This window comes from Microtus pennsylvanicus, chromosome 2 (assembly GCF_037038515.1).
Source record: "Microtus pennsylvanicus isolate mMicPen1 chromosome 2, mMicPen1.hap1, whole genome shotgun sequence".
NCBI classification, from domain to species: Eukaryota; Metazoa; Chordata; class Mammalia; order Rodentia; family Cricetidae; genus Microtus; species Microtus pennsylvanicus.
The window spans coordinates 26,432,760-26,456,172 of NC_134580.1; the positions used below are offsets into that span (position 1 = coordinate 26,432,760).

Genomic DNA, 23,413 nt, shown 5'->3' on the forward strand with positions numbered 1-23,413 from the left:
ACCCTTGATCTAGCTCTACAGCTCTGGCTGGCCTTGAAGCCTGTGGTGCTCTTGCTTCAGCCTCCTAAGTAGTAGAGACGGCGGGGACCAGAGGCTCTACTTCAGCAAGTCTCTCCAGGTCATGCCAGGATCCAGAGCAGGCCCTGTTCCGGGTTCAGTCCCGGCTGCATTTATGTCTTCTGGACAGGGTTGTGAGGGAAAGGAGGTACCAGCCTGAAGGAGGGAAGAAAGGTGAGAGCTACTGACCCAAGAAATTTCCGTCAAAGTGGAGCATGAAGGAGCAAACCGGTGAGAGGCAGAGGGAGTGAGCGCCCTCACAAAGCAGCTTCTTAGCCATAAACTCGAAATTAAATCCTGCAGTCAACAGAAGCCAGAACTGCCCAGAAGGAGGAGAAGGGCTGGGAACCTATTGTCACCAGGTGTTAGAGGGATAGGCGGCAGCCCTGGTAACAAGGGGTCAACCCAGGGCATGAGAAGCCGGCTTGCCTAGGAAGGGCAGCCAGGACCGTACAGTACCCATCCCTGCTCCCAGGGCCTCTGGCACGGAAAGGCAGGCTGTTGGTAGGTGAACTGTATGAGTTGTGGATGTGTGAGAGAGAAGGGGTCATGCTGGTCCAAGGAAGTACTAAGTTCCTACACCAGCTGCCCATTCAGCCTCCTCCCTCCCTCCTTCCCCCTTCACTCCTCCCTCCCAAGCCGATGGGAACAAAGATGCCGAGAAAGTTTCCAGCTATAAAAACCGGAGAGAACAATCAAGAACAAAGATCAAGGCTTCAGATTTTCCATGACATTGGCACAGGGGCGGGGACACCATGCCTACCTGGCACGGTCCCCACCCCCAGTGCCTTCTGGGAAACAGGAAACTGTCATGTGCACGTGGCCGTGCCTGCCTCCCCCAGGACGACCTGGAAGAAAGTGTGTGCCCTAGACTTCTGAATGGATTTTCCTATTTCAAGGTGACTCAACCCCAATTCCTTGTCTCTTTGAAGTCAGGTGCAGGGGCCAGGGAGCCCGCCCAGAAGGCAGTAAGGTGCAGAGGTCAAGAATCAAGAGGGGAGAAGGAAGAGAACAGAAGACCCAGGACAAGGGGAGGAGGCATCTTTGGGTAGGTGGAGTTGTAAGAATATTAAGAAAGGCAGAACTGGACTCTGTAAGAGGTCAAAGGGCAGCTAGCACAGGACTGCTTCTGGGGTGCGGTTCACACTCTGAAGTCAATGTACTGGTCCTCTCTCAGGCACGGGGAGGCGTACCCTCCCTGCCAAAAGCACACGGTGCCACGTCCATTAGTGACACTCTTCGGAGTGAGACAAACCCTTTTGTCAACAAGGTCTAACCAATAGAAGAACACACTGAGTCAGGTGTGGTGGCGCAGGCCTTTAATTCCAGTCCCTGGGAGGCAGAGGCAGGGGAATCTCTTTGAGTTCAAGGCCTCATCTGCGGAGTAAGTTCCAGGACAGCCATGGCTACACAGATAAACTCTCTCTCTCTCTCTCTCTCTCTCTCTCTCTCTCTCTCTCTCTCTCTCTCTCTCCCCCCCCCTCTCTCTCTCCCCACCCCTCTCTCTCTCACACACACACACACACCACACCACACCACACAAATAAATAACCCTAATTCTATTACATTTGGTTATATGTTCCCAAGCAATGTAACTATAGCTCTAAATAGCAGAGGAAGAAATACAGAAAGATAAATGGTAAAGTCTTGTAGCAGAGATGCGGATTCAGAATAGAAGAGAGGATTTTTTTTCTAATATTTATTTATTATGTATACAATATTCTGTCTGTGTGTATGTCTGCAGGCCAGAAGAGGGCACCAGACCTCATTACAGATGGTTGTGAGCCACCATGTGGTTGCCGGGATTGAACTCAGGACCTTTGGAAGAGCAGGCAATGCTCTTAACCACTGAGCCATCTCTCCAGCCCGAAGACAGGATTTTATACTTGAATCTTTTATCAGCCCTGGGCACACACATAGCCCCGGGGGCGGGGGTGCTCAGTGCACACCCACAACCCTGAGTGGTCAGTGCACACTCATAGCTCTGGGCGTTCAGTGCACACACACAGCCCCGGGCACCCAGTGCACACACACAGCCCCGGGCACCCAGTGCACACACACAGCCCCGGGCACCCAGTGCACACCCACAGCCCCGGGCACCCAGTGCACACACACAGCCCCGGGCACCCAGTGCACACACACATCCCCGGGCACCCAGTGCACACACACAGCCCCGGGCACCCAGTGCACACACACAGCCTGGGCATTCAGTGCACACACACAGCCCTGGACTTTCTTAGCTGTTTCAGCCTATACCCAACCACTCTCAGGTACCAATCCCATTCCTGATCAAGCCCAACTTCTCTTGTTTCCTAGCCTCCATTGTCTCTTCCCTAGGCCTCCACCCTTTCTGACTAGGTGCTCACCAAGCAGGAGAGATGACAGTTTGGGGTGGGCTAAGGGTAACTGTGTCTGGAGCCCGGCCTGCCCTGGAGCTAACTATAGACATTTGTTTGACAGACAAGGTGTCCTAGGACACCAGTCAATGCTAACTATGACTCTCTCCTGCCACTTACTTGTTGGTTGGCCTTATTTTAAGCCTCAGTTTCCTCATCTATAAGATGGGAATAATAAGGCCATTGTGAAACCCAAAGATGACAATATCTAAGAAACTCTAAATGTTTTGAAGGATAAACAAGGAAATAACAATCTCCATTCAGAGTGTGCCTATGGGATAAGAGGAACGGAGACAAGGACTTCCGGGATGAGGTAATGGTTGTTCTCGACCTGGGTGGTAGAGCACAGGTGTTTCATTTGTGATGCTTTTCAAACTATACATGTATATTTCATACACACGTGCTCTGCTTTCACGGTGAACAAGAAAACGTACTTTCTTTGGAAACTTCACACGTGAAGTCTAAGTGCAAAATAGTATCAGGAAGCAAACAGTCCCTTGTTTGTTCCCTCTGGGAGTGTCTAGGATACTTGATTTTTGCCCAGCTTCCCAGGGTGGAGAGTCGCGGGGTTGTAGCCTGAATCAGCTGAGTGCCAAGGGTCCGCTGAGTGGAACTGTTTCAAATTCAAAGGCTGTTGTTTTCCTTGCTGGGTATTGTCCAGCAAGGTAGTGGGGCTTAAGGGGTATAGAGCACGTGGGGAGAGACTAAGAAGGTTGTCAATCTGCTCAAATTTGTCACTTTCTCCAGGGCTAGTCCCCAGGGCAGACTGCTGGGCATCCCTCTTCCACCCTGACTGGCTGGTTGAGCTTGTCCTGCTGCCCACTGCCCGACCACCACCCCAGATCTTCCAATAGCCCCTGCTCTGTCCTCAGGGTCAGCTGCCCCTGATCTGTCTGTCCACTTCTTACTGCAGTGGCCTCCCTCTTTTTGCCAGGGGTCCTCAGATGAAGATCCCCAGCCTCCCCATATTAGGTTGCCCTAGACTGTGAAGAACTCAAGACTCACAGCGTCTCAAGGCTACTAAAGTTTGGTTGTACAAGGTCCACACCCACTTTCTCCACCCTAGCCAACAGGCTTTCTCCAGCCAAGGGAGGCTGTCCCTAGAAGACTCAAAATGTGGAGGGCAGGCCCTCCTGCCACCCTGGCCAGAGACCCCATGCTGGGCCCCCCACACTGGCACCAAGGAGCCCTCAGGGCTGAGCCCACCCTACCATCAGAGGCCACAGGAATGTCCATGTGGGCCAGCCAGGGCCTGCTTGGTGACTGTCCTCTCCCTCCCCCACAGCTGACTCCCCCCTCTGTCTCTCCCTGACTCTGCTTCTGTTTGACTATGTGATTTGGTTTCTCTCCCATCCTGAGTTTTTCTGTAGAGCTCTGTGTCCACCATCCATCCCAGCCATCCTCCTGTGGGGTGGCCAGGGATTCTGATCCAGGCCCTTGGCCTGTGTCCCTGTCGGTTCATTAAGTCTGTCCCTTAGAAAGTTACTGAGGAGAAGGTTTCCTCAGACAACCCCAAAGTCCAGCGCTGCCACAAAGAGCAAGGTAAAGAGGGAAGAGGAAGCCGATAAACCTGAGGGAGGAGGATAGAAAGCAGGGGAAGCTGAGGGGAAGTTTTACGCTGTTAGCTGCACGAAGAGCCACTGGGCCAGGTGGGGGTTGCTTGAGGCCTTACAGAATGAGAGTAGACAAGGAAGTTGCGTTCTGGGGAAAGACAGGGTCTTGGGTAAATACCTGTGGTTTGAGGCCTAGATTCTGACAATCAGTTCTCCCCGGTGTCTAACCTCAGTCTCGTCTACCTTTTCCCTCACATACTCCAAGTGCAAGCACTTCGTTTCACAAGCAACCCCACAAAGTGCTTGCCTAGGGCCCAGAGTCTTTCTCCCGTCCTGGGAAGTCACCAGTGTCCCCTCTATCACCACCAGGGACCAAGCTGTGGGAAGAGACAGCTCGAGCCATGCAGACAACCTTCCTTTCACATGCTCATTTATGATTCCCTTCCCCACCAGCTGCTTAAAATATTTCTCAAATAGAAAAATCTAACCGCAGCTGGAAACAAACCCCAAAGTTAGTCTGGAACGTGGGAGCTGGCAAGGCAAGTTGCCTGGGTTTTAGCTGGCTGTGGGAAGAAGGGCCTCTGCCTTGGAGACAGGCCTTCTGCAGGGCTGGGCAGGTGGTACCCAGGCCAGAGAGGGCAAAAGACCCACCTCCAGTTCCACAAACAGCCAGCAGAGACGCCAGGCGACAGGCCCTGTACCAGGCTGCAGAGGACACAGCTGGCTTCATAAAAGAGTAATGGGCATAACAAGGAGGTTAGGGCTTAGCAGCAGACTCTTCTATGACAGCTTGCATTACGGTGTGTTCACAACCCAGGGGACCTTGGCCTAAGCATTTCTAAATGGTTCATTTTAAGTCCTAGTGTGGTAGAGACAGGCAAATCCTTGGAGCTCACTGGCCAGCCAATTCAGCCAATCAGTGAGCTACAGGGTCAATGAAGTCTCTATCCTTAGAAATAAATACAGTATGGTAGAGAAGGATACCAATATTGACCTCTGTTGACCTCTGTCACTCAGAGTTCACACCTACTCGTGTGCTTGGACACTGACACATACAAGGAAATAGCAAAACCTTAGCTACGGCTGGTTGGATCCTCAAACCCACTGGACTTGAGGATCAACCACATCTGAAACAAAGTTCTTGTTATTATCCCCCCAAGTAATACAGTATAACAATTACTTGTATTGCACTATATATTATGTACAGTCTAGAGATAGTTACAAGTATGCATAGGATACCCATGGGCTATATGCAATAACCATACCATTTTACATTTTACCTTTAGGACACGAGCATCCTCAGGTTTGGCTGCCTGCGATCCAGACACCACCCCTGAGCATGCTGAGGGTCTGCTGTACAAGCAGCCCTGAGATCTCGGAGTGAAAGATCCCCAGGGAAGGTCTGTACCAGACTTTCTTTTGGGCCGTCAACCAGCTCCCAATTCATGACATGGACACCTCTTTTTATTTTTATTTATTTATTTATTTTTTGGTTTTTCGAGACAGGGTTTCTCTGTGGCTTTGGAGCCTGTCCTGGAACTAGCTCTTGTAAACCAGGCTGGTCTCGAACTCACAGAGATCCACCTGCCTCCGCCTCCTGAGTGCTGGGATTAAAGGCGTGCTCCACCATTGCCCGGCTTGGACACCTCTTTTTTGTTTGTTTGTTTGTTTTTGTTTTCCGAAACAGGGTTTCTCTGTAGCTTTGGAGCCTGTCCTGGAACTAGCTCTTGTAGACCAGGTTTGTTTTGAACTCACAGAGATCCACCTGCCTCCGCCTCCTGAGTGCTGGGATTAAAGGCGTGCGCCACCACCACCTGGCTTGACATGGAGACTTCTTATTAGTTTTGAGTGTTCTGCCTAGCTTAGGCTCATTTCTGGCTAGTTGTTTTTTAACTTAAATTAACCTGTTTCTCTTTATCTATCTTCTGCCTCTGGGCTTTTTGCCTTTCTTCTGTATATCTTTCACCGCTTCTCTATGGCTGGCTGGTGACTACCTGACTTCTTGCACTGGGTAAGTCTCTCATTCTCTCCTCCTCTTGCTCTTCCTTCCAACCCTAGATTTCTCCTTCTATTTATTCTCTCTGCCTACCAGTCTTGCCTATTCTTTCTTCTGCCTAGCTATTGGCCATTCAGCTCTTTATTAGACCAATCAGCTGCCTTAGGCAGGCAAGGTGAAACAAATGCAAGACATTTTACATAATTAAACACACATCCTTAGGTCGTTAAACAATTGCAGCATAAACAAAAATAACACAGTTAAAGCCATATTCTGCAGCATAAACAAATTTAACACATCTTTGCCCTATTAAAATAATATTCCACAATAAGGGTCAGCATCTTTCCCTAGGTCTTCGTGGAGAAAGTAACAGCTGCATCTGGCCGCACAGAGAGTCTTCTGAGCTCTACCCACAGGCAGATTTAAAGAGATGAAGCGGAGACAGGACCCAAAGGGCATCTTCCAATGTATGGTGTCCAGCACTAGGAACGCCATCCTCACAATGCCCCAGGGCCCATAAAGGATGCTGGTCCGAGGAAGATGCCTAGGCGAGTGGAGCCCAGTCATGGCAGTGCAGCCCCTGGGATTTGTACCCCCTTTCTCTGGTGTCCTGGCCTTTTCTTGTCTTGTTTGGGATGGTTGGGCCAGCAGGATAGCCATACAGCTCTAAACCTCAGGACTCAGAAGAGAGTGTACTGGGCCAGGAGCTAGAGTCCACACACACACACACACACACACACACACACACACACACACATACACACACACACGTAGTCCTCTTCTGTCCCTCGTGACCTTTCTTGGGATCTCTAGAACCTCTGCACACATACCCTTTTAGATCTGAAACCTCCAGGAACTCTGGATGGACCGTGTCCTGAGACACCTGGGAGCCAGCCGCAAGTGCTCTACCTGATGGATCCCCAAGACTAACCCCCAAATTGTGGCAGAACTGTCGGGATGCTAGCCTGGCTGACCTTGTGGGTGCCTTAGATGCGAGTTTCTATGGACCTGTTGGTGGACAATTAACGGAGTGAAAATAGTTGGCCTTTCTTTCATGCCTACTGAGGGGCAGGCACTGCTCTAAAAGCTTTTGTGGATTAATTTTTTATGGTTTTAACCATTGTCCCCAAGAGGATATCAAGGTATGAAAAGGGTTAAGGACAGTGAGGGTCATGCAGCTGGTGGCTTGCTGGGCCGGCACTCACATCTAGGTCTCCAGGCTTGGGAGCCTGCACTTTTGATGTTGGCAGAGTTCTGTCTCCTGCCTTTTTGTTGTTTTTGCTTTGTTTTCCAGACAGGGTTTTCCAGTAGCTATGGAGCCAGTCTTATTTGGTTTTGGGGGGTTTTGTTTTGGTTTTTTTGAGACAGGTTTCTCTGTGTAACTGTACTCTGTGTAGCTGTCCTGGAACTAGCTCTGTAGACCAGGCTGGCCTTGAACTCACAGAGATCCACCTGCCTCTGCCTGAATGCAGGGATTAAAGGTGTGCGCCACCACTGCCAGGCACGCCTGTTGCCTTTCGAGTGAGGTGCCTGGATGTGTCGTGTTCCTCACTGTGTTCCAGGGCCTAACCTAAGGCTGGTTCTCAGAACAAGAGCCAGAGCTCTCAGGCCCCTGGCAGACAGAGTTGGCCTTGACTAGTTCAAGGTAGAAGGTCTAAGTGGTAGGGGTGGATTTACAGAATTGCTCGTGTCCAGGACTCTGTGCAAATAACCTCCCCATGGCTCATGACATCATGGGTAAAGGAATTCGAGCCGTTTTCCAGTTCTGGATTGACTAGACCCCAGCAGTAGCCTCCAGCTGCAAGAATCAACCTGTTTCAAGGTAGACTTGCCAGCGGCACCAAAATCCCTTCCTACCCCACTGTGCCAGACAGACGAAGCCAGCCTGTGACCTGCAGCTGCAGGCAAGTCTGTGTTGTGTGCTTCCTCTCTCTGACTACGTTGCTTCCTTTCTGTGGAGGAGTACACTGCCAATCCTCTTGAGGATTTTGTGGGAAGAGTGTCAAGGTGCAGTCTGCTAGCCTCCTGCGCCCCCTGGTGGAAGGAACAAGGAACGACGGGTCCTCCTCTTCTCTGCAGTCTTCAGTCTAATCTTCCAGGACTCCCTTCAGCCCTCAGTCCCATCTCTTCTTACGACCATTCAGTTACCTTGATTCACTTCCTGTTCAGTGACTTCCAAGAACACAAATGCTGTGTGTAAGCGTGACACTGTCCATATTCCAAGATTCTCTCTTACACGCACACACATGTACACGCGCGCGCGCGCGCGCGCGCACACACACACACACACACACACACACACACGGACACACGCACGCACGCGCGCACTGACTTATTCATTTCTGTTCTTTGCCACATTCTTCAGGAGATTCGAGGGCCATCATCCCAGGCTTTAAAGACACACAGCCTGGCTGACTAACAGGATGCCACAGAGCTAGAGTTCCTAGAGGACCACGATCCAACGTGGACTGACCAGATATCACAACAGCAACCCTGGACGGAAAGCTCAAGTGCCCCAGGCTAAACAAGAGGGGTCTTTCGGTGGCCTGCCTCCTGGGGTCTAAAAAAAAAAAAGGCTCAGAATTTGAGTGACCTTGGGAAAGGAGAGTTGACCTCAAACAATCAAGGAGTTTTAAACCCCAGGCTACACTTGGGGGTGGTTCTAAATTGGACTTCTAGTTAAATACGATTTCTGCTGGGTTCCCAAGGTTGGGGAGGGATTTCTAACACCCCTTGCAGCTAGGATACTCATGGGACACCCCTGAGCTAGATCTGTGGCGGCATTTTCAAGTGGGGCCTCCTTAGTGCTGACGACAGCTCTGTGAGAGCTCTCTAGAGGCTGCGGAACCCGACGGAACCCGGCGAACCCGGCGGCAGACTGACAGAGCTTGGCTTAGGTGGGGGCTTGGATGTGTTATCAGTTCCTTGACAGCGTTCCTTCCTTTCCTACCAGCGCAGCTGGGGCTGTCAGCTTCCCTGTTCCCCAGCTGCTTCCCATCCCATGTCTAAGGCTGCAGAGTTTCTTAAATACAAAGGATTCTCTCCTTTCTTCATGCGCTCTCTCTCTCCCTCCCTTGCCTTAAAGAACTGCCCTTGGCCTTTACTATGGAGACACATGAGCCCAGGCCTCAGAGAGTTCAGGTTCATGTGAGAAAAATGACAGCACAAACAATTTCAAAGGAGTTGTGTGCCCCTTCAGTTTGTGTGTGCCACAGTGGCTTCAGCAGACAAGCTAAGGCTGCCAAGTAGGCAGGCCCCTCAGTAAAGGCCACCGGCGAGGAAGCAGTGGGCCTATTGTTTTCTCTGACTGTCATTTAATCTTCCACAGGTTTCCCATCTATGGATAAACAAGAGGGGCAGAATGAAGTACCCTGAAGGATGCTTCTGAGTGAAAGTCCTTAGCTTCCATCAGTGCAGGGGAACATTAACAGCTCAGAACTCTGCAGCATCTTGCTTGAGTAGTGGAATTAAGGGAGGTGGAGGGGGGTCAGAGCTGCGCCCTCCCTCTTCTAGGGCCTCCAGAAAGAGCAGCATTATGGACTCTTGCTATCCTCAGTCTGTAGGGCTAGGTCCCATCATGGTTGTGGAGAAACTGGGAAGGCTGGGAGCTCAGAGATGCTCGGGTGGTCCCACTCAGCCCTGGCCCCCTGAGAGTCCCAGTGAGCTCATGTCTACAGCTCTCCGCTACTCATAAATCGATCAGATGGTGAGACAAATCTGGAAGCTAGACATAGGTGAGAAGCGATGGCTGTCTCCTCAGGAATGTGCTGGCCAATTAAGACTTCCACAGAGGGCTCAAGAAGATACAGGGACTACTCCCTCAGGCCACGCTGGCCAGCCTCCAGGCTGGGTAGTTGTGCAAGGATTTACTGAGGGCCTCCTGCACACCTGGATTCCAGGTGTGAGTTACCATTGACCCAGGTGTGTGGTCTGTCTGCTCAAGCCACACTTTTAGTAGCAGACCGTCAAAGAGCCTCAGGGTTCTACTGGTGATTCCCCAAGCTACTTTTCTTGCCCACTAATCCAAGCCCCGCCTCTTCCTGACCTTAGGTTTCGTGTTCTCAGCCTTTCTCCCCCATTGTGGAGCAGCCCCCGGTCTTAGTGTTCTAGGTTCTTCTTCCTCTCTAGCTGGCAGGTCCAGTTGCTACCGTCTGCTTCACCCTGTTCTCACCATAATGCCGGTCCATGGTGTGAACGTCAGGTTTTTTTGCAACTTAGCATCAGCAGGGTGTCTAGTAGAGGCTACACATGGGGACACCATTATGAGGATGGGCTTCTTAGAGGTACCATTTGATCTCTTGGTAGAGAACAGGGTTATTCTATAGTGAATTACTTACCAGAGTCTCTTCACGTAGGAAAGCCTAGGCCAGGCAGGTCTGGGTTCCTCTTTCTTGAAGGTGTTCTAAGAGCAGAAGCTGGCAGAGCTTAGGAACTATGTGGTCTACACTGTGTGGCTAAGGCAGTCTGTACCTACCCAGTCTTTGGCTGTGTGTGGTAGCACATACCTTTAACCCCAGCACTAGGGAGGCAGAGGCAGGAGGATCTCTGAGTTTGAGGCCAGTCTGGTCTACAGAGCAAGTTCCAGGACAGCCAGAGGTACAAGAGAAATCCTGTCTGGAAAAACAAAACAGCAAACAAAACAGAATAGAACAAAACAAACGAACAAAAAACCTGAAAACCAAAACCAGCCATCAGAACAAACCAAGACTTTGCTCTTTATTTGCAGAGTTTCTGCATTTGTTAGGATTGCGTCCCACTGTGAAGACATGAATACCCAGTAGCCAGGTATTCTTTCAGGGACTAGACTTCTTTCATCCTCCTGTCTGACACTCCTCACAGCCTCATGGTCACAACACAGCTGCTCTAATGTCTAATATCAAGCTCCAAGTGCAAGTAGGAACTGTCAGAGGATCCCTTGAGTCTCCACCTCCTTTAAGGGTGTCTCCTAAATTCTACACTCTTACCCCTTATTGGCCAGAACAGCAATACACGATCAGCCAACTACAAATGGGAACTGAGCAGTGTGAGTGTTCATTTCTCCTAATATCATCAGACTTACTGAAGTAAGAAACATACAGTGGCATAAAAATTTCAAAGAAAGAGCTGTGTAAAGACATTTCAGAGAATGGCTGAGGACCAAAGGTCGAAGTGGGGTGGTGGCTGTTGTTTTCACACTACAGGCTCATACTAACGGTGGTCAACTGATAAGGTCTAGAGAGTTACAGGAACCACCCACAATTACCGCAGTGACATAAGGAGGTATGGGAGACGGGGTCTCTCATTCATCCAATTCTAGGATATCAAAACAAGTCTTCTCTTTCTTTCTATGTTTTGGTTTAAAAGAGGTCTCACTTTACTGCGTGGCCTCAAACTCTGTGGCAAGCTAGTCTTGAACTTGTGGCGATCCTGCCTCATCTTTGGCCCTCTTCACCTGTTTCATTCACTGCTATGGCACTTTAGCTTTGGGAGGCTCTCTCGAACCCTTTATGTCCATCACGCCTTTTTTTGTGGATGGTAGTCCTGAAATCGGACCAGCCTGCAATACTGAGCTTTGGGCTTCATTCCCGTGACTAGCTAGCAAGACTCTGGTGGAAGCTTCCATGGGTCTGCATATGCTCTTAGGCATCGAGATCCTCGCCAGAACCGGAACCTAGGGCAGGATCTGGGTGTTAGGCTTCTTTACTCTCTGAGTCCCTGTGCTGTGGGAATGGCTTTGGCCACAGGAGACGCCGTCCTCCGCCTGTACAGAAGCGCTCGGATCCGGAAGCTCTAGCGAGCTTTCCCTAGAGTTTCTCGGGTGCAGAGGAGCATCGCCCCTCCCCCGCCCGCCCACGAGCGACTCCACTGCTCTCCGCCGCTCTCTACCAGCAGCTAGGTGTACTGCAGCTGCGCGGCAGGAGGGGGCGCACCAGAGCTCAGAGCGCAGGCGCAGGCGCTCGCCGGCGTCCTCGTGCCACCAGCTTTGCCATTGTGCGCCTGCGCACCGGGAGGCGTGCGGAAGAGTTACTGGAGCGGGCAGGTGGAGGGAGGAGTGGTCGCGACAGTAACTGCCCGGAGTTGGTGCGCCTCAGGTCCGGGGGCGCCCGCGTTCCCCCGGCCCGGGAGACGTGAACGCGTTCGGAACGTGGCTTTTTGCGGGGGACGTGACCTGAGCCTGCCTCCTCAGCTGGGAGTGGAGGAGAGGGATCGCTGGGGCCTTTTATTAATTTGGTGCCTGTTGTTTGTTTACCCGGAATGTAGCCTGTTCGCCCTTCAGAGTTTGCAAACAGGGAGGAAGGCGGCGACGCTGGACCACGGGGGAGCCGGGTTTCCCAGGCAGTGAGGGGTGGCCTGATCCAGTGAGAGCCGGTCCCAGTTCCTAGCTACCTGCGGGGGAGGAGGGTGGACGGCACCGGACACTTGAAAATGAGGGCCGCAGTAGAAATTACAGGCCACACTTAGAATAGCAACTTGTCACTTAGTATTTTACATTTCTTATAGAAGTGATTTTTTTTTCCTATAGTGGCCGGTATAGACACTAACACACGCTCATTTACTGCTCCCCCTTCCCATGTAGGAAATGACACATGGGGTCTCAGCATTCCTCTTCTGCCCGTACATTTTGTCAACGAAAGAAGGATGGCAATCCGGAGGACTTGCAGGCTGAGAGAGAGCAGGAGGAAGCCATCGCTCAGTTCCCCTATGTGGAATTCACTGGGAGAAATAGCGTCACCTGTCACACCTGCCAAGGAGCGGGCTACGTCCCAGCAGGTGAGACGTGTCAACTGTCCTGGAGAGCTCTGGTGTCTGCTTCTGCCAGCCCTCCCTCTGTAATCACAAGACTGCCCTGAATTGTCACCAGCCAGCCCGACTGACCTGATACTCTTGGGCAGATTGCAGGCTTCTCTTGATCATATATTTGGAACATTCGTCACTTCTACTGTATAATTACTTCCTTGGTTTTCTTTTCCGGTAACTGTGATAAAATGCCCTAACGGAGCAGTTTAGAAGAGGAAGGGTTTTTTCTGCTTCACAGCTCCAGGTCATAGTCCATCACGGAGGGGAAGTCAGGACAGCGGAATTTAAGATTGCCGGCCACATTATAGTCATAGGAAGCCGAGAACAAGGGATACTTGTACTCAGTTTCCCCCTTCCTTTTCAGCCAATGGAAGATCCAGCTTATGAAAGGGGTGCCACTCACATTTAAGGAGGGTCCTTCTGATTTCGGTAACCCCGTTAAGAAAATCACTCACAGACGTGCCTGCTGGCCAACCTGATCTAATCTAGGCAGTGCCTCACTGAGACTTCCCAGGTTCCTAACACAGATCAACACTGGCCCCTCTCTGGTTTCAAACATTTACTTCTCTGCCGTGGGGTTTGTTGACAAGGCTGTTTTTCTATTGCCCTTGTTCATAAGGAGTGGCACAGCATTGTGGAGGAACAGTCCTGGAAGCTTCTTTACAAAAAAAGGCACGGGTCGCTCAGTAGCCTGAGGTCAACAGAATACCAGGAGGTGGGGAGAGAGGACAGGCTCAGGAGTGGAGCCTGGGTTATCTCTAGGAACAGCTGTTACTAAATTGACCCAGGGGTTGGGAGTCCCAGAGTTAGAGCTATTAAGAACCTTGGAGGCCGTGTACTCCAGAGCCAAATGAAAAGTGAAGAAATGGCGGTTTAAGACATTCTGTGACTGCCAAAGACAGAATACGTAAGGTCAGAATACGATCCAGGTTTCCCGACATCAGTGCCACAGCCCTGACAGCACTGATTAAAGTGTTATAATTTGTACTGTTACCTATAGGTTATGTTTATTTTTTCCCCAGCATTCTTTTCTTTCTCCCTTTTTTTTTATTTCTACATTTATCATTTTCTTGTTCCTGTCATCAAAAATGTACTTTTTAGTGTCGGGTCCCAGACGAGCCTTTGCTGTGGCCGTCTGAGGCAAATGTGAAGGAAGGGCTTCCACTATGTGGGCTTTACAGAACGAGTCTTTGCTGCCTTTCTAGAGCAACTCAATGAGTTGGTGGCTCTGATCCCACACAGTGACCAGAGACTGCGTCCTCAGAGAACGTGAGTTGACCTGCTCTCGTCTGCTAGCACCTCTTTCAGCTAATTATTTGAAAAAGATGTCTGTCCTTGTATCATCTGCTTGTTTACTATTACTACTTGTGTGTGCGTGCGCGCACACACACACGTGTCATGCTGGGACTTGAATCCAGACTCACTTACTAGACGAGCATCTGCACCGTACCCTAGCGCCCCCCTGTAGTGAGCCGGACAGGATCGCCATTACAAGATGGCGCCGACATCCTGTCTTGTTTGTTACAAACAACTCCATATTTGGCTATTCCACTGAGAGCTGCGCTTCCCAGCTTCCCGCATGCGCGGTGGATGTAGATTCTTGAGCCTATCCCGATGCGGTCTGGTGGCAGCTGTTGGTGGCAGCCAATCACAGGGCGACCCGTGTGCCAATTCCCTATTTAAGCGGCTGCCTAAGTGCACCCCCTTCCCTTCGCTTCCTGCTGCCTCTCCCCTGTGCTCCCTGCCCCTTTGCTCCCTGTCCCTCGTTTTCCTGCCCCCTCGTTCCTTGCCCCCCATCAATCAAGGGCACTCCAGTAAAGCGTGATCTGAGTGGAATCCTGGTGTGGTGGTCGTTCTTCCGTCACCGGCAAAGAAGTCCGCCGCACCCCCCCCCCCATTTCCTTTGGTGCTTTTCCTTAAGTGAAATGTCCCTTTCTCTGTTACAGTCTGGGAAAATAAATGTGAGTTTAGAAATATATTGAGGGTCAAATGGAAGGAGGGGATTGGAAGGAATCGGGGAAGCAGGGTGTCCTGGGAGAGGAGCAGATGCTTTAGAAAGTAAAAGGACCCGTTCCTCTTCTCAGAGTAAATGGTGTTGAAATGGGTTAAAAGTCTTCTCCTGCACCCTTCTTTCTTGCCTAGTGAGTAGTTCTGGGTTCTTTGTGCTTCTTCACCCCCTCTGTTTTGCATTAATTATGACCGTTTAGAGTTTGATGTCCGACTGTCCAACGTTGCCCTGTGCTATCATTTACAGTAAACAGTATGTCCTCCTGTCTGTCCTGCTCTGTCTGCTGGCATCTGGCTTGGTCTCCTTCTTCCTGTTTCCACATTCAGTCCTCGTGGATGATAACGGCATCAAAGTGGTGAAGGTCACATTTAATAAGCAGGACTCCCTGGTAGTGCTCGATGTCACGGTAAGACGTCGGGCCTCACTTCCTGGGCTGTGCATTCGCCAGCCTCTAGACCAGGAAGCTCAACATTCATCTCCTCTCTTGCCCCTTCCAGGCCACCCTGAAAATCAGAAACTCCAACTTCTACTCCGTGGCAGTGACCAACCTGTTCAGCCAGGTTCAATACATGAAAGCCGTGGCTGGCACATACATGACCACGAACGTCTCGGTCATTCCCCCTCGGAGTGAGCACCTGGTACGTTGTTCTTCAAGGGCCTCTGCTCACATACCATGGAGGAGAGTAGGTGCTGTGGGAACACTGTGAGAATGCTGGGCTCCTTTTCCTCTCCTCTCATTTCCACCCGAGGAAGGCCTGGTTGGATCTAGAATGATGAACAATCGGAAAGAGACAGAAACAGCTAGCATTTAAGTACGTGGGCAGTAAGGTAATTGATGAGGGAGAGAGAGTTACCAAGTCAAGAAGAGGTGGAATTACAGCCTGAAGCCCAGAGGCTTGGAAAGGGATGGGGTCGGAAGTACTTCCTCGGGCTCCCTGTCTAGGGAAGGTGCTTTGGATGTGGTGGAAGAATGGTCCAGCATCTGTAGGTCGCTAGCAGTGATGCTGTGATGTCAAGCTTGCTTATCCCAGACTGATGCCAGGCCTTGTCTCATTTTCAGGTGAATTTTACAGTGAAGGCCGAGGTGGGAGGACCATCTTCATACTTGTAGTAAGGACAGAGTTCTCTACTGTGCTGTCTGCCTGGAGGGATGCGGACTCATCCTTGGTTGGCTTTTTCCCTGGCTCTGCCTTAAACCCCAGTTTTGGCCTGTGACCTCCTGAGCTCCGGCTTTCTGGAGAGCTTGGGGGAGGAAATAATCAGTTGATGTGTGACTGAAGGGCTGGGATTTCTAAAGAGAAACATTAGCAGTTCTAGCATTTAAATACGCAATGGCTTCGGAAAACAAAGAGCACAATCTGGGACATTGAGAGTAACACTTGGAGGGCCTCAGAACTAGTGGTCCTGGGCAGTACATCGGTTTGAAGGGGAAGCCTAAGGGAAGAGAAGGTACCCCAAATGGTTTGACAGTGTCACTCCACACTGTCCTGCTGGGTCTCCTGGGAGATTGTGTTGCTACTGATTGACTGTTTCCAGCCAAGTGACCGTGTCCATATGTGTGGTTGCAGCTTCTTCTGCACGGTACCTGCCATCCTGGTGCACAACATCATGATCTTCATGAGGTATGTCCCCTTTTCTCTCTTCTGCTGGTTTGGTGTCACCAAGCCTCCTGGGAGCTTCCAGCACTCTCTAGAGGCACGTGGCTAAGAGAGCCGTCACCCGCCTCGCAGCACAGACCCAGCAGACGCTGATGTCCTCTAGAGGTAGGGTCTAGAACCCCCGCACAGGTTGCCAGGTTCCTGGCCAATAGTTAAACATAATGTGCTGGGCGCTGGAGAGAGGGCTCAGCTGCCAAGAGCTCTGGCTGCTCTTCCTGAGGATCCAGGTTTGATTCCCAGGTTCACATGGCGGCTCACAACTGTCTGTGTCTCCAGTTTCAGGGGACCCGATATGTTCTTCTAGCCTATACATGTAGTGCACAGGCATACATGTAGGCAAAACACCTATATACATAAAATAAGAAATTTTTTTAAAAATTAAAAGAAATGTTGCCTGAAATGGGATCTGGTTTAACTAAGTGTGTGGTCCCGCCAGAATCCTCCAGAGTAAAGAACAGACCAGCTTTCTCAAAGTGTGAGTACTAAGTATTTGACCAGTTTTGTCTCTGGTAACAGAGTTACCAGTCTTGAAACTGTGACTGTTAAATGTAACGGTGACAGACATCTGAAATCAGGGGGTTTAAGTGAGGTTTCTCAGCTTTGACACAGTTGACATTCGGGCCGGGGAGTTCTTCGTTATCAGTGACTATGGGTGCTTAGCAGTGACATCCCTGTCTCTATGTGCTGCTGGGATCGCTCACCCCCTCCACCTCACTCAGCTGTAACTACCCAGAGATACCCAGATGTTGCCAAAAGCTCCGTGGGGTAAAATCATCCCCGGTTAATAGCTGCCGATCCGGAAAGTGACCTCGTGACACAGCATTTTTGGATGTAGGTCCGCTGGCCTCCTCGTTACATAACCATGGAGATAGTGCCTGGGACCCAGATGACTTGGAAGAAAAGAAGTGTTTCCTGTTTAGTCAGTCTCTTCGTGGTTTTCTTCTTGCTAGGACTTCTGTGCAGATTTCATACATTGGCCACACGTCCCAGAGCGCCGTGGAAACACAGCACTATGTGGACTGCGGGGCGAATTCCACGTTTGTTTAGAGCCTGCTCTTGGCTCTTCTGTGGCTGTGCCTGTAGAAGGAAGCTAACATCTGTCCTCACAGCCCAGCATCTGTCCGAGCTTGATCCTGCATGGTGTCAGCGGAGGGAGCCGTTCTCTTAACCCACGGAAAGCATCCTTCCGCACTTAGGGGAGAGCTCTCTTCGCAGCAGCACTGTGAGCTTCTCTTGGAATCAGCAAAATCACTGCCCAGTGCCTAGTCCGTGCCTAGCAAATGGCGCTCAATTACAGTTTGAAGAATTGAATGCAGATATTTTTGGCTGTTACTCTTTATAAGTTGGAATGAGCCAGGGTTCTAGCTGTTCAGACCAGAGTGACATGAAGGTAGGGTGTTGGTGCAGCTGTAAACGTATGGATGCCGCCTTCATGTACACAGAAGCACCAGCAAGAGGGGCATCCAGAGGACCTTCAAGGAGCCCCTTAGTGGCTGCATTTATTTCCATCTGCTCCCTAATGCCCAGGGGCTTTGCAGAAAGGTTTTAGTGGTGCCCCCTTTATTCTGACAAAGTTTTTATGTCCCCACCCCCACCCTGGTCTATTTTAGGGCTTGATGTACCTTTGATCCACTGACTGGACATGGATTGGGGATTTGATAGAAAAATAAACCATGCTTTTAATTGATGTGCACTGTCTCTGATTGCCTGTGTGCCTTTGCAGGCTCCCAGGAGAGAAACGTGGAAAAGTTGTTTCCTGAGGGGACACCACAGGGTTTCCTGAGGGCAGGAAAGAGAAGGCACCTCAACTGTGTGTCCTCCTTGGCCCGAGGAGTGCCTTCAGAGCAACCTCACCATTCTGTGTGCAGAGAGGCAGGTTGCACTTCCAGATCAGAACACACAGCGCCCTCTGGAGGTTGGAAATGACAGGCAGTGATGCCTGAGGAATGAAGCTGTTGGGGGGGGGGAGGAGCTCGGGGGCGGGACATGGGAGGGGCACTTTTCCAGACTCCTCGGGCCTAGTATGAAGACCTGGTTTGCGGTTGGAGTTTTCTCCATCTAGTCCCAGAAGGTAATGGCCTGGATAGCTTGGGGCAGGAGGTGGCCAGGCCCGAAGCTCAGCTAAGGTGAACTCCAGCTGCCCGCTGCACACCAGCTAAGCAGCAGAGGGGGACGGGGCTTCATACTAGGTTCTGCCCCCCTTCCCTTGGCTTCATTTTCAGCTAATCAACCTCACCTTTGAATCTTCAGACTACGATAACTAGTTTGCTAATAGCCACGATCTAGTGAACAACTGCAGTTGTGCTAATTAGGTTGCCAGCATGCCCACGGTGCTGTGACAGTGACCTAAAGAGCGAGCACACTGTTTTCAAAACCGATGCCCTCAAAATGACACCCCTAAACAGAACGCGCCCCGTGTATAAAAAAATGTTCACGCCATTTCCATTTCTAGATTGCATGTGTCTCTCTGTCTGTCTGTACATATGTGTGTGCGTGTGTCTCTCTGTCTGTCTCAGCGAGTGTGTGTGTGTGTGTAGAGGCCAAAGGATGTCAGGTGCCTTCCTCAGCTGCTTTCTACCTTATTTTTTGGGACAGAGTTTCTCACTGACTCTGGAAATCATAGTTGCCTAGACTGCCTGGCCAGAAAGCCCCAGGCATCCACCTGTCTCTGCATCCTAGTGCTGGGTTATAGTGGGTCCACTCCACCGTGACCGAAGGTCAGAGAATTCAAGCCTATTCCTGCTCCTTCAAGGATATGACAGGAGGTTCGACCCAGGGAGTAACTGCCTAAAAAATGCTTGGTCTAAGGTGTGGTCGTTTCATGTCCTGCCTAAACAGAATGTCTAGCTGAAGGATATAGTTGCTTGATGCTTCAGGTATCGAAGAGGTAATTGCTCTGTTTGTCCCTTGTGTCATGGTAAAGCAGTCTGTTGCCTCCCCCCCCCCTTTGGATTGGGGTGTATAAGCACATGGGGAATAAATGCAGGCAGATTCAGTATTCACTAGATAGCCCTCCTGGTTCTATCCTATGTCTATGCATTTCTTTTGCCTCTCTGATCCTCCTACCTGATTTTTCTAATCCACACACCCCTACCCTGGAATGTGCAAACCCCGTCGAGGCTGGACCCCAACAGATGTGGCCCGAATCTGTGGCTACGACCATAGATGAGCACCACCATGCCCAGTTTTTACGTGGGTCATGTGGACCTGAACTCAGGTTCTTGTGCCTCTGTGACAGGCACTTCACCAGCTGAGCCAGCTACACACCCCTCGTTTTTTTTGTTTGTTTCCATTTAGAAAAATAGCCTCCTGAAATGTTCTCTATACAGTTTTTAAAAGGCTACTCATTTAGGTACTTAGTATCGGATCATTTTTTTTGTGATCACGTGCCTCAGTAGCATCTGCTGCTTGATATTACTATAAAATCTAGTTAATAGCAATAAGAGCAGTTGAAGTTTTTAAACAGGCACAGTTGATTCTGGTCTCCCAATGCTGCATATTCTCAGCACCCTAAGCTTCACGTTAGGATGCCTGCATGGGTTAGCATGCTGTTGTCAATTGTATGCGCATACATGTGTGTTCATGCAGTGGAGGCCAGAGGCCAACCTCAGGTGTTCTTCGGGCACCATCCTTGTGTTTTCGAGGCATGGTCTCATGGTGTTCATGAAATGGGACAGGCTGGGTGACCAGTGGGCCCTGGCTCAGCCTGTCTCCTCAAGCACCATTATACCAGGGGTTTGGACACCATTTGTAACACGAATGGGGCCTGGCTTGCTTGTTGGGGTTTCTGTCCTGCCCCCATAGCCGGCAAGCCCCAAAGAAAATCACACAGAGGACTCCATAAGATTATAAAACTGATTGACCCATCAGCTCAGGCTTCTTATTAATTTTTATGATTTATATTAACTTGTTATTCTGATCTATTTTTGCCATATGGCCGGGTACCTTTTATAGCTGGCAGGTCACACCCTGTTTCCTCGGTGGTCTGCACAGGACTGGGAGAAATCAACTTTCTCCTTTCCAGAATTTTCCTGTTCTCATTGTATCATTTTTACTTTCTGTCTGGTTTTCCCACCTATACTTCCTGCCTGGCCAATCAGCGTTTATTTAAAACATGATTGACAGAATACAGACAATTCTCCCGTACCACCAGGGCTTTATTATTTTTTTATTTTATGTGCACATGAATTTGTCTGCCACCTGTATGCACTGCCCTGGAGGGTCCCCTATGACTGGTGTTACAGGTGATCATGAACTGCTGTGTGGTTGCTGGGACTTGAATCTGCGTGAGTCGTCTGGAACTGAGCTATCTCTCTGGCCTGGTGAGGTTTTAATTGTGGCTTCTGGGGGTTGAAATCTTCGCCCTTGCAGACCAAGGACCTTACTCCCTGTAGCTCTTCTCAGCCTTCACTGTCCTCTCCCTTGACCTCACACTATTGATGAAACCATCTGAGGACCCACTACATACAGAAGTCTCCACTTGTTATATGCCCACACATTCTCCCAAAGTGTTGAGGGCTGCTGTATGCATGGCTTGCAATGTCCGACACATTTTACCAACCGTAGATAGGAATTTCTAACTATCGCAGGTCATTTATGCTCACCAGGCTCCATAGAGGCCACAGTTTATCTCCAGGAGTTCTTCTGCCATCCTAGTTACCCCGCAATAGGACCTTCAAGATCTCTGTCAACAACCCGGGGGATTCTAGGGCCAAGTATGTAATCGAGCATTACAAGAATCTGCCTGCTTGTTAAGAATCAACGAGCCACAGGTTGTTTCCCCTGTGACAGAATAATCTCTCTTTCTCTTTACAAATGAAACTCTTCTCTACTTTGAAGATGCCGTGTTCCTTTGGTTATCTAGAGGGGAAACTCTCCAGGAAGTGTCTTCCAGGAAGTAAGAACCGAGGAACTTAAAGTAGCTCCAAAGTCTTCTAATGGCAGGTGTTCCAGAGAGAACTGCAAGATGGAAAAATAACCCGATGGAGCCCTGGTCACAGTGGGTCACTCTGCCCAGCCCTGCTGGCTAGGGGATTTATTGGTGCATTATTCTGTCTGGAGAGACCTCCTGCTTTCCCTGGGACATCAGGGATCCAGGACTTAATAATAAGCCCGCTTGTCCTCGCTGTCCTCCCTGGGCCAGATTGGGATGCGGAACAAGGCCAAGCAGGGCCTTTTCACGTGGCTTTTGATCCTCACTCTGCTCCCCACCTAGCCGCTTCTCTCCATTCCTGGGGAGCAGTTGTATTTATGTCTGAGTTTCCCTGGGCTACAATGACTGACCCAGGTACTCCACAGCTTCCCCTAGAGCTTTAAGCCAGCCGTCAGGGTCTGCTGGACATTTTATTCAAAGTGGTCACTGTTGAGGGTAGCGGAGTGAGCGGGGGAAGTTGTGATTCTCAACTCGGGGCAGCTCTTCACCGCCACCTGCTGTCGGAGACAAGTTTCACATGTGCCCAGTAGCCATCGCTAGCTTTTCATTGATGGGAGTTGCTAATTTTTCCTTACATGGGAGAGTGTGCATGGCGTTGGGAATCAAACCCAGGCAAGTTTGCATCATGCTAGGGAAACATTCTACCCCTGAGCTACACTCCCAGCACCAATCGTGTGTTTTAAAATATCAGGTTGTCGTTTTGCTTCCTTGGTTGCCATGAGTTAGCCCTGTACACAAGTTATGTCACAAGTTGGATATTAATGCAAATAATCCCCCCACCCAATTCTCTGATTTATTTTTCTTATTTCTCTAAAAGAAAAGCTGCCAAAGGGACCGAGATGGGTAAAAGGGTCAGAGAACAGCATGGCTGTGGTGTTTATGAGATGTTTTGAAATTTGTTTCACAAATCCTGCCGTCATGGAATTTATCTCCTGCCCACTTCACCCATGGCTGCCATCACGGCCCTCTAGTGGAGAGGGGAACAGCGTGCTCATTGCTGCTGTGCACGCCCAAGGCATTGGAAAGCAAACGATGCCCGGCCTGTAGGGCAAGGCTCTCCCCTCCTAATCTGGAGGAAGGTCTGTAGACGCTTCCAGTGCAGGTCTAGAGAATGGAGAATGGGGACGGAGTGAGGGAGATGGGAGAACTGTATTTTCTGCTCAGCTTGCCCCAGGATCTTAGGACAGATGCAGGTAGCCATCCAGACCATTTGCATCAGTGGCCACCGGGGGGGGGGGGTTGCCCTCCTGCCTCCTGCTCCCCCTGTCCACCCCACTTCCCACGTCTCCCATCCAGCAGGGCATAACCACACCCACTAAGATGCCAGCGCACCGTAGCTTCGCTCCAGCATGCTGGAGAGATGTGGTCCATGTTTAAGAACAAGGTCATCCCTCTGATTCCCCAAGCTTCCCAACAGTGGATCTAAAGTTCGAGCACAGTGTCCCTGAGAGTTGTGTGTGCTGAGCTTTGGTCCTCAGGGTGGTGCTCTTGGTGGAACCTTGAGAAGTAGGGCCTAGTAGAGGTCCTCAGGCCACTGGGTAGAGCCTCTCAAAGGGCTCTGTGGGACCTCTTTTCCTCACTCTGCTTCCTGGCTGAAGGCATGAGTAATGGCTTTGATTGTGCCCTCCTATGACACTCTGCCAAAATCAATATGATTACCTGATTTTGTAAACAAACCTGACAAGTGAATCATTTTCTAATCCTACTTTGTATTTTTATCAAAACTGTGAACCAAAATGAACCTTGCTTTACTTCTTGGGCGGACCATGTTAATTTTGTTTCAGTAGCATGGGCTAACTAATTCAGTTTCGTCTCTGGTCTCAGGTCACCCTGGATTCCACAAAGTGCCAAAGTTTACAAAAGAGGTGTGTGTGTGTGTGCACGTGTTAAGTGTGTGTGTTCACCAAACCATGCAATGTGGCGTCAGCGACCTGTATTGAAAGGTCAACAGACAATCCTAGGACTATATTTCTGCATGCCTGCAGGATCAAGAATTAATAGACACAAACAGAAGAACAAAACACAAGTCAATGTG

The 23,413-nt window shown here is 50.3% G+C and overlaps 1 protein-coding gene and 1 long non-coding RNA gene across 5 annotated transcripts; both read left to right on the forward strand.

Moving 5' to 3' along the window:
- Nucleotides 1–884: 884 nt before the first annotated feature.
- On the forward strand, nucleotides 885–6,545 carry LOC142844737 (uncharacterized). Its single transcript, XR_012909769.1, has 4 exons — nucleotides 885–1,105; nucleotides 2,687–2,766; nucleotides 5,293–5,406; nucleotides 6,354–6,545. It is a non-coding gene; the product is annotated as an uncharacterized LOC142844737 (long non-coding RNA).
- A 5,396-nt stretch (nucleotides 6,546–11,941) lies between these two features.
- Nucleotides 11,942–18,132, forward strand: Tmem106c (transmembrane protein 106C). 4 transcript variants are annotated; one of them, XM_075960509.1, is made up of 8 exons: nucleotides 11,942–12,073; nucleotides 12,559–12,752; nucleotides 13,985–14,048; nucleotides 15,034–15,193; nucleotides 15,285–15,425; nucleotides 15,848–15,897; nucleotides 16,356–16,409; nucleotides 17,396–18,132. In XM_075960509.1, the coding sequence occupies exons 2-8, from the start codon at nucleotides 12,569–12,571 to the stop codon at nucleotides 17,490–17,492; spliced, it is 750 nt and encodes a 249-aa protein (XP_075816624.1). In that variant the 5' UTR covers nucleotides 11,942–12,073; nucleotides 12,559–12,568; the 3' UTR covers nucleotides 17,493–18,132. The 4 variants fall into 4 exon arrangements, with proteins under 4 accessions (XP_075816624.1, XP_075816625.1, XP_075816626.1 ...); XM_075960510.1 differs by having other exon boundaries at nucleotides 11,973–12,340; XM_075960511.1 differs by having other exon boundaries at nucleotides 11,973–12,212.
- The last annotated feature ends 5,281 nt before the right edge of the window (nucleotides 18,133–23,413 follow it).

What these genes read in the sequence shown, in the direction of transcription:
- Tmem106c (XM_075960509.1), top strand. Translation starts at nt 12,569, where the DNA reads ATGGGGTCTCAGCATTCCTCTTCTGCCCGTACATTTTGTCAACGAAAG. An exon ending in GGACCATCTTCATACTTGTA is followed by an intron (nt 15,898 to 16,355) that starts GTAAGGACAGAG and finishes GTGTGGTTGCAG; the next exon opens with CTTCTTCTGCACGGTACCTG. An exon ending in AACATCATGATCTTCATGAG is followed by an intron (nt 16,410 to 17,395) that starts GTATGTCCCCTT and finishes TCTTCTTGCTAG; the next exon opens with GACTTCTGTGCAGATTTCAT.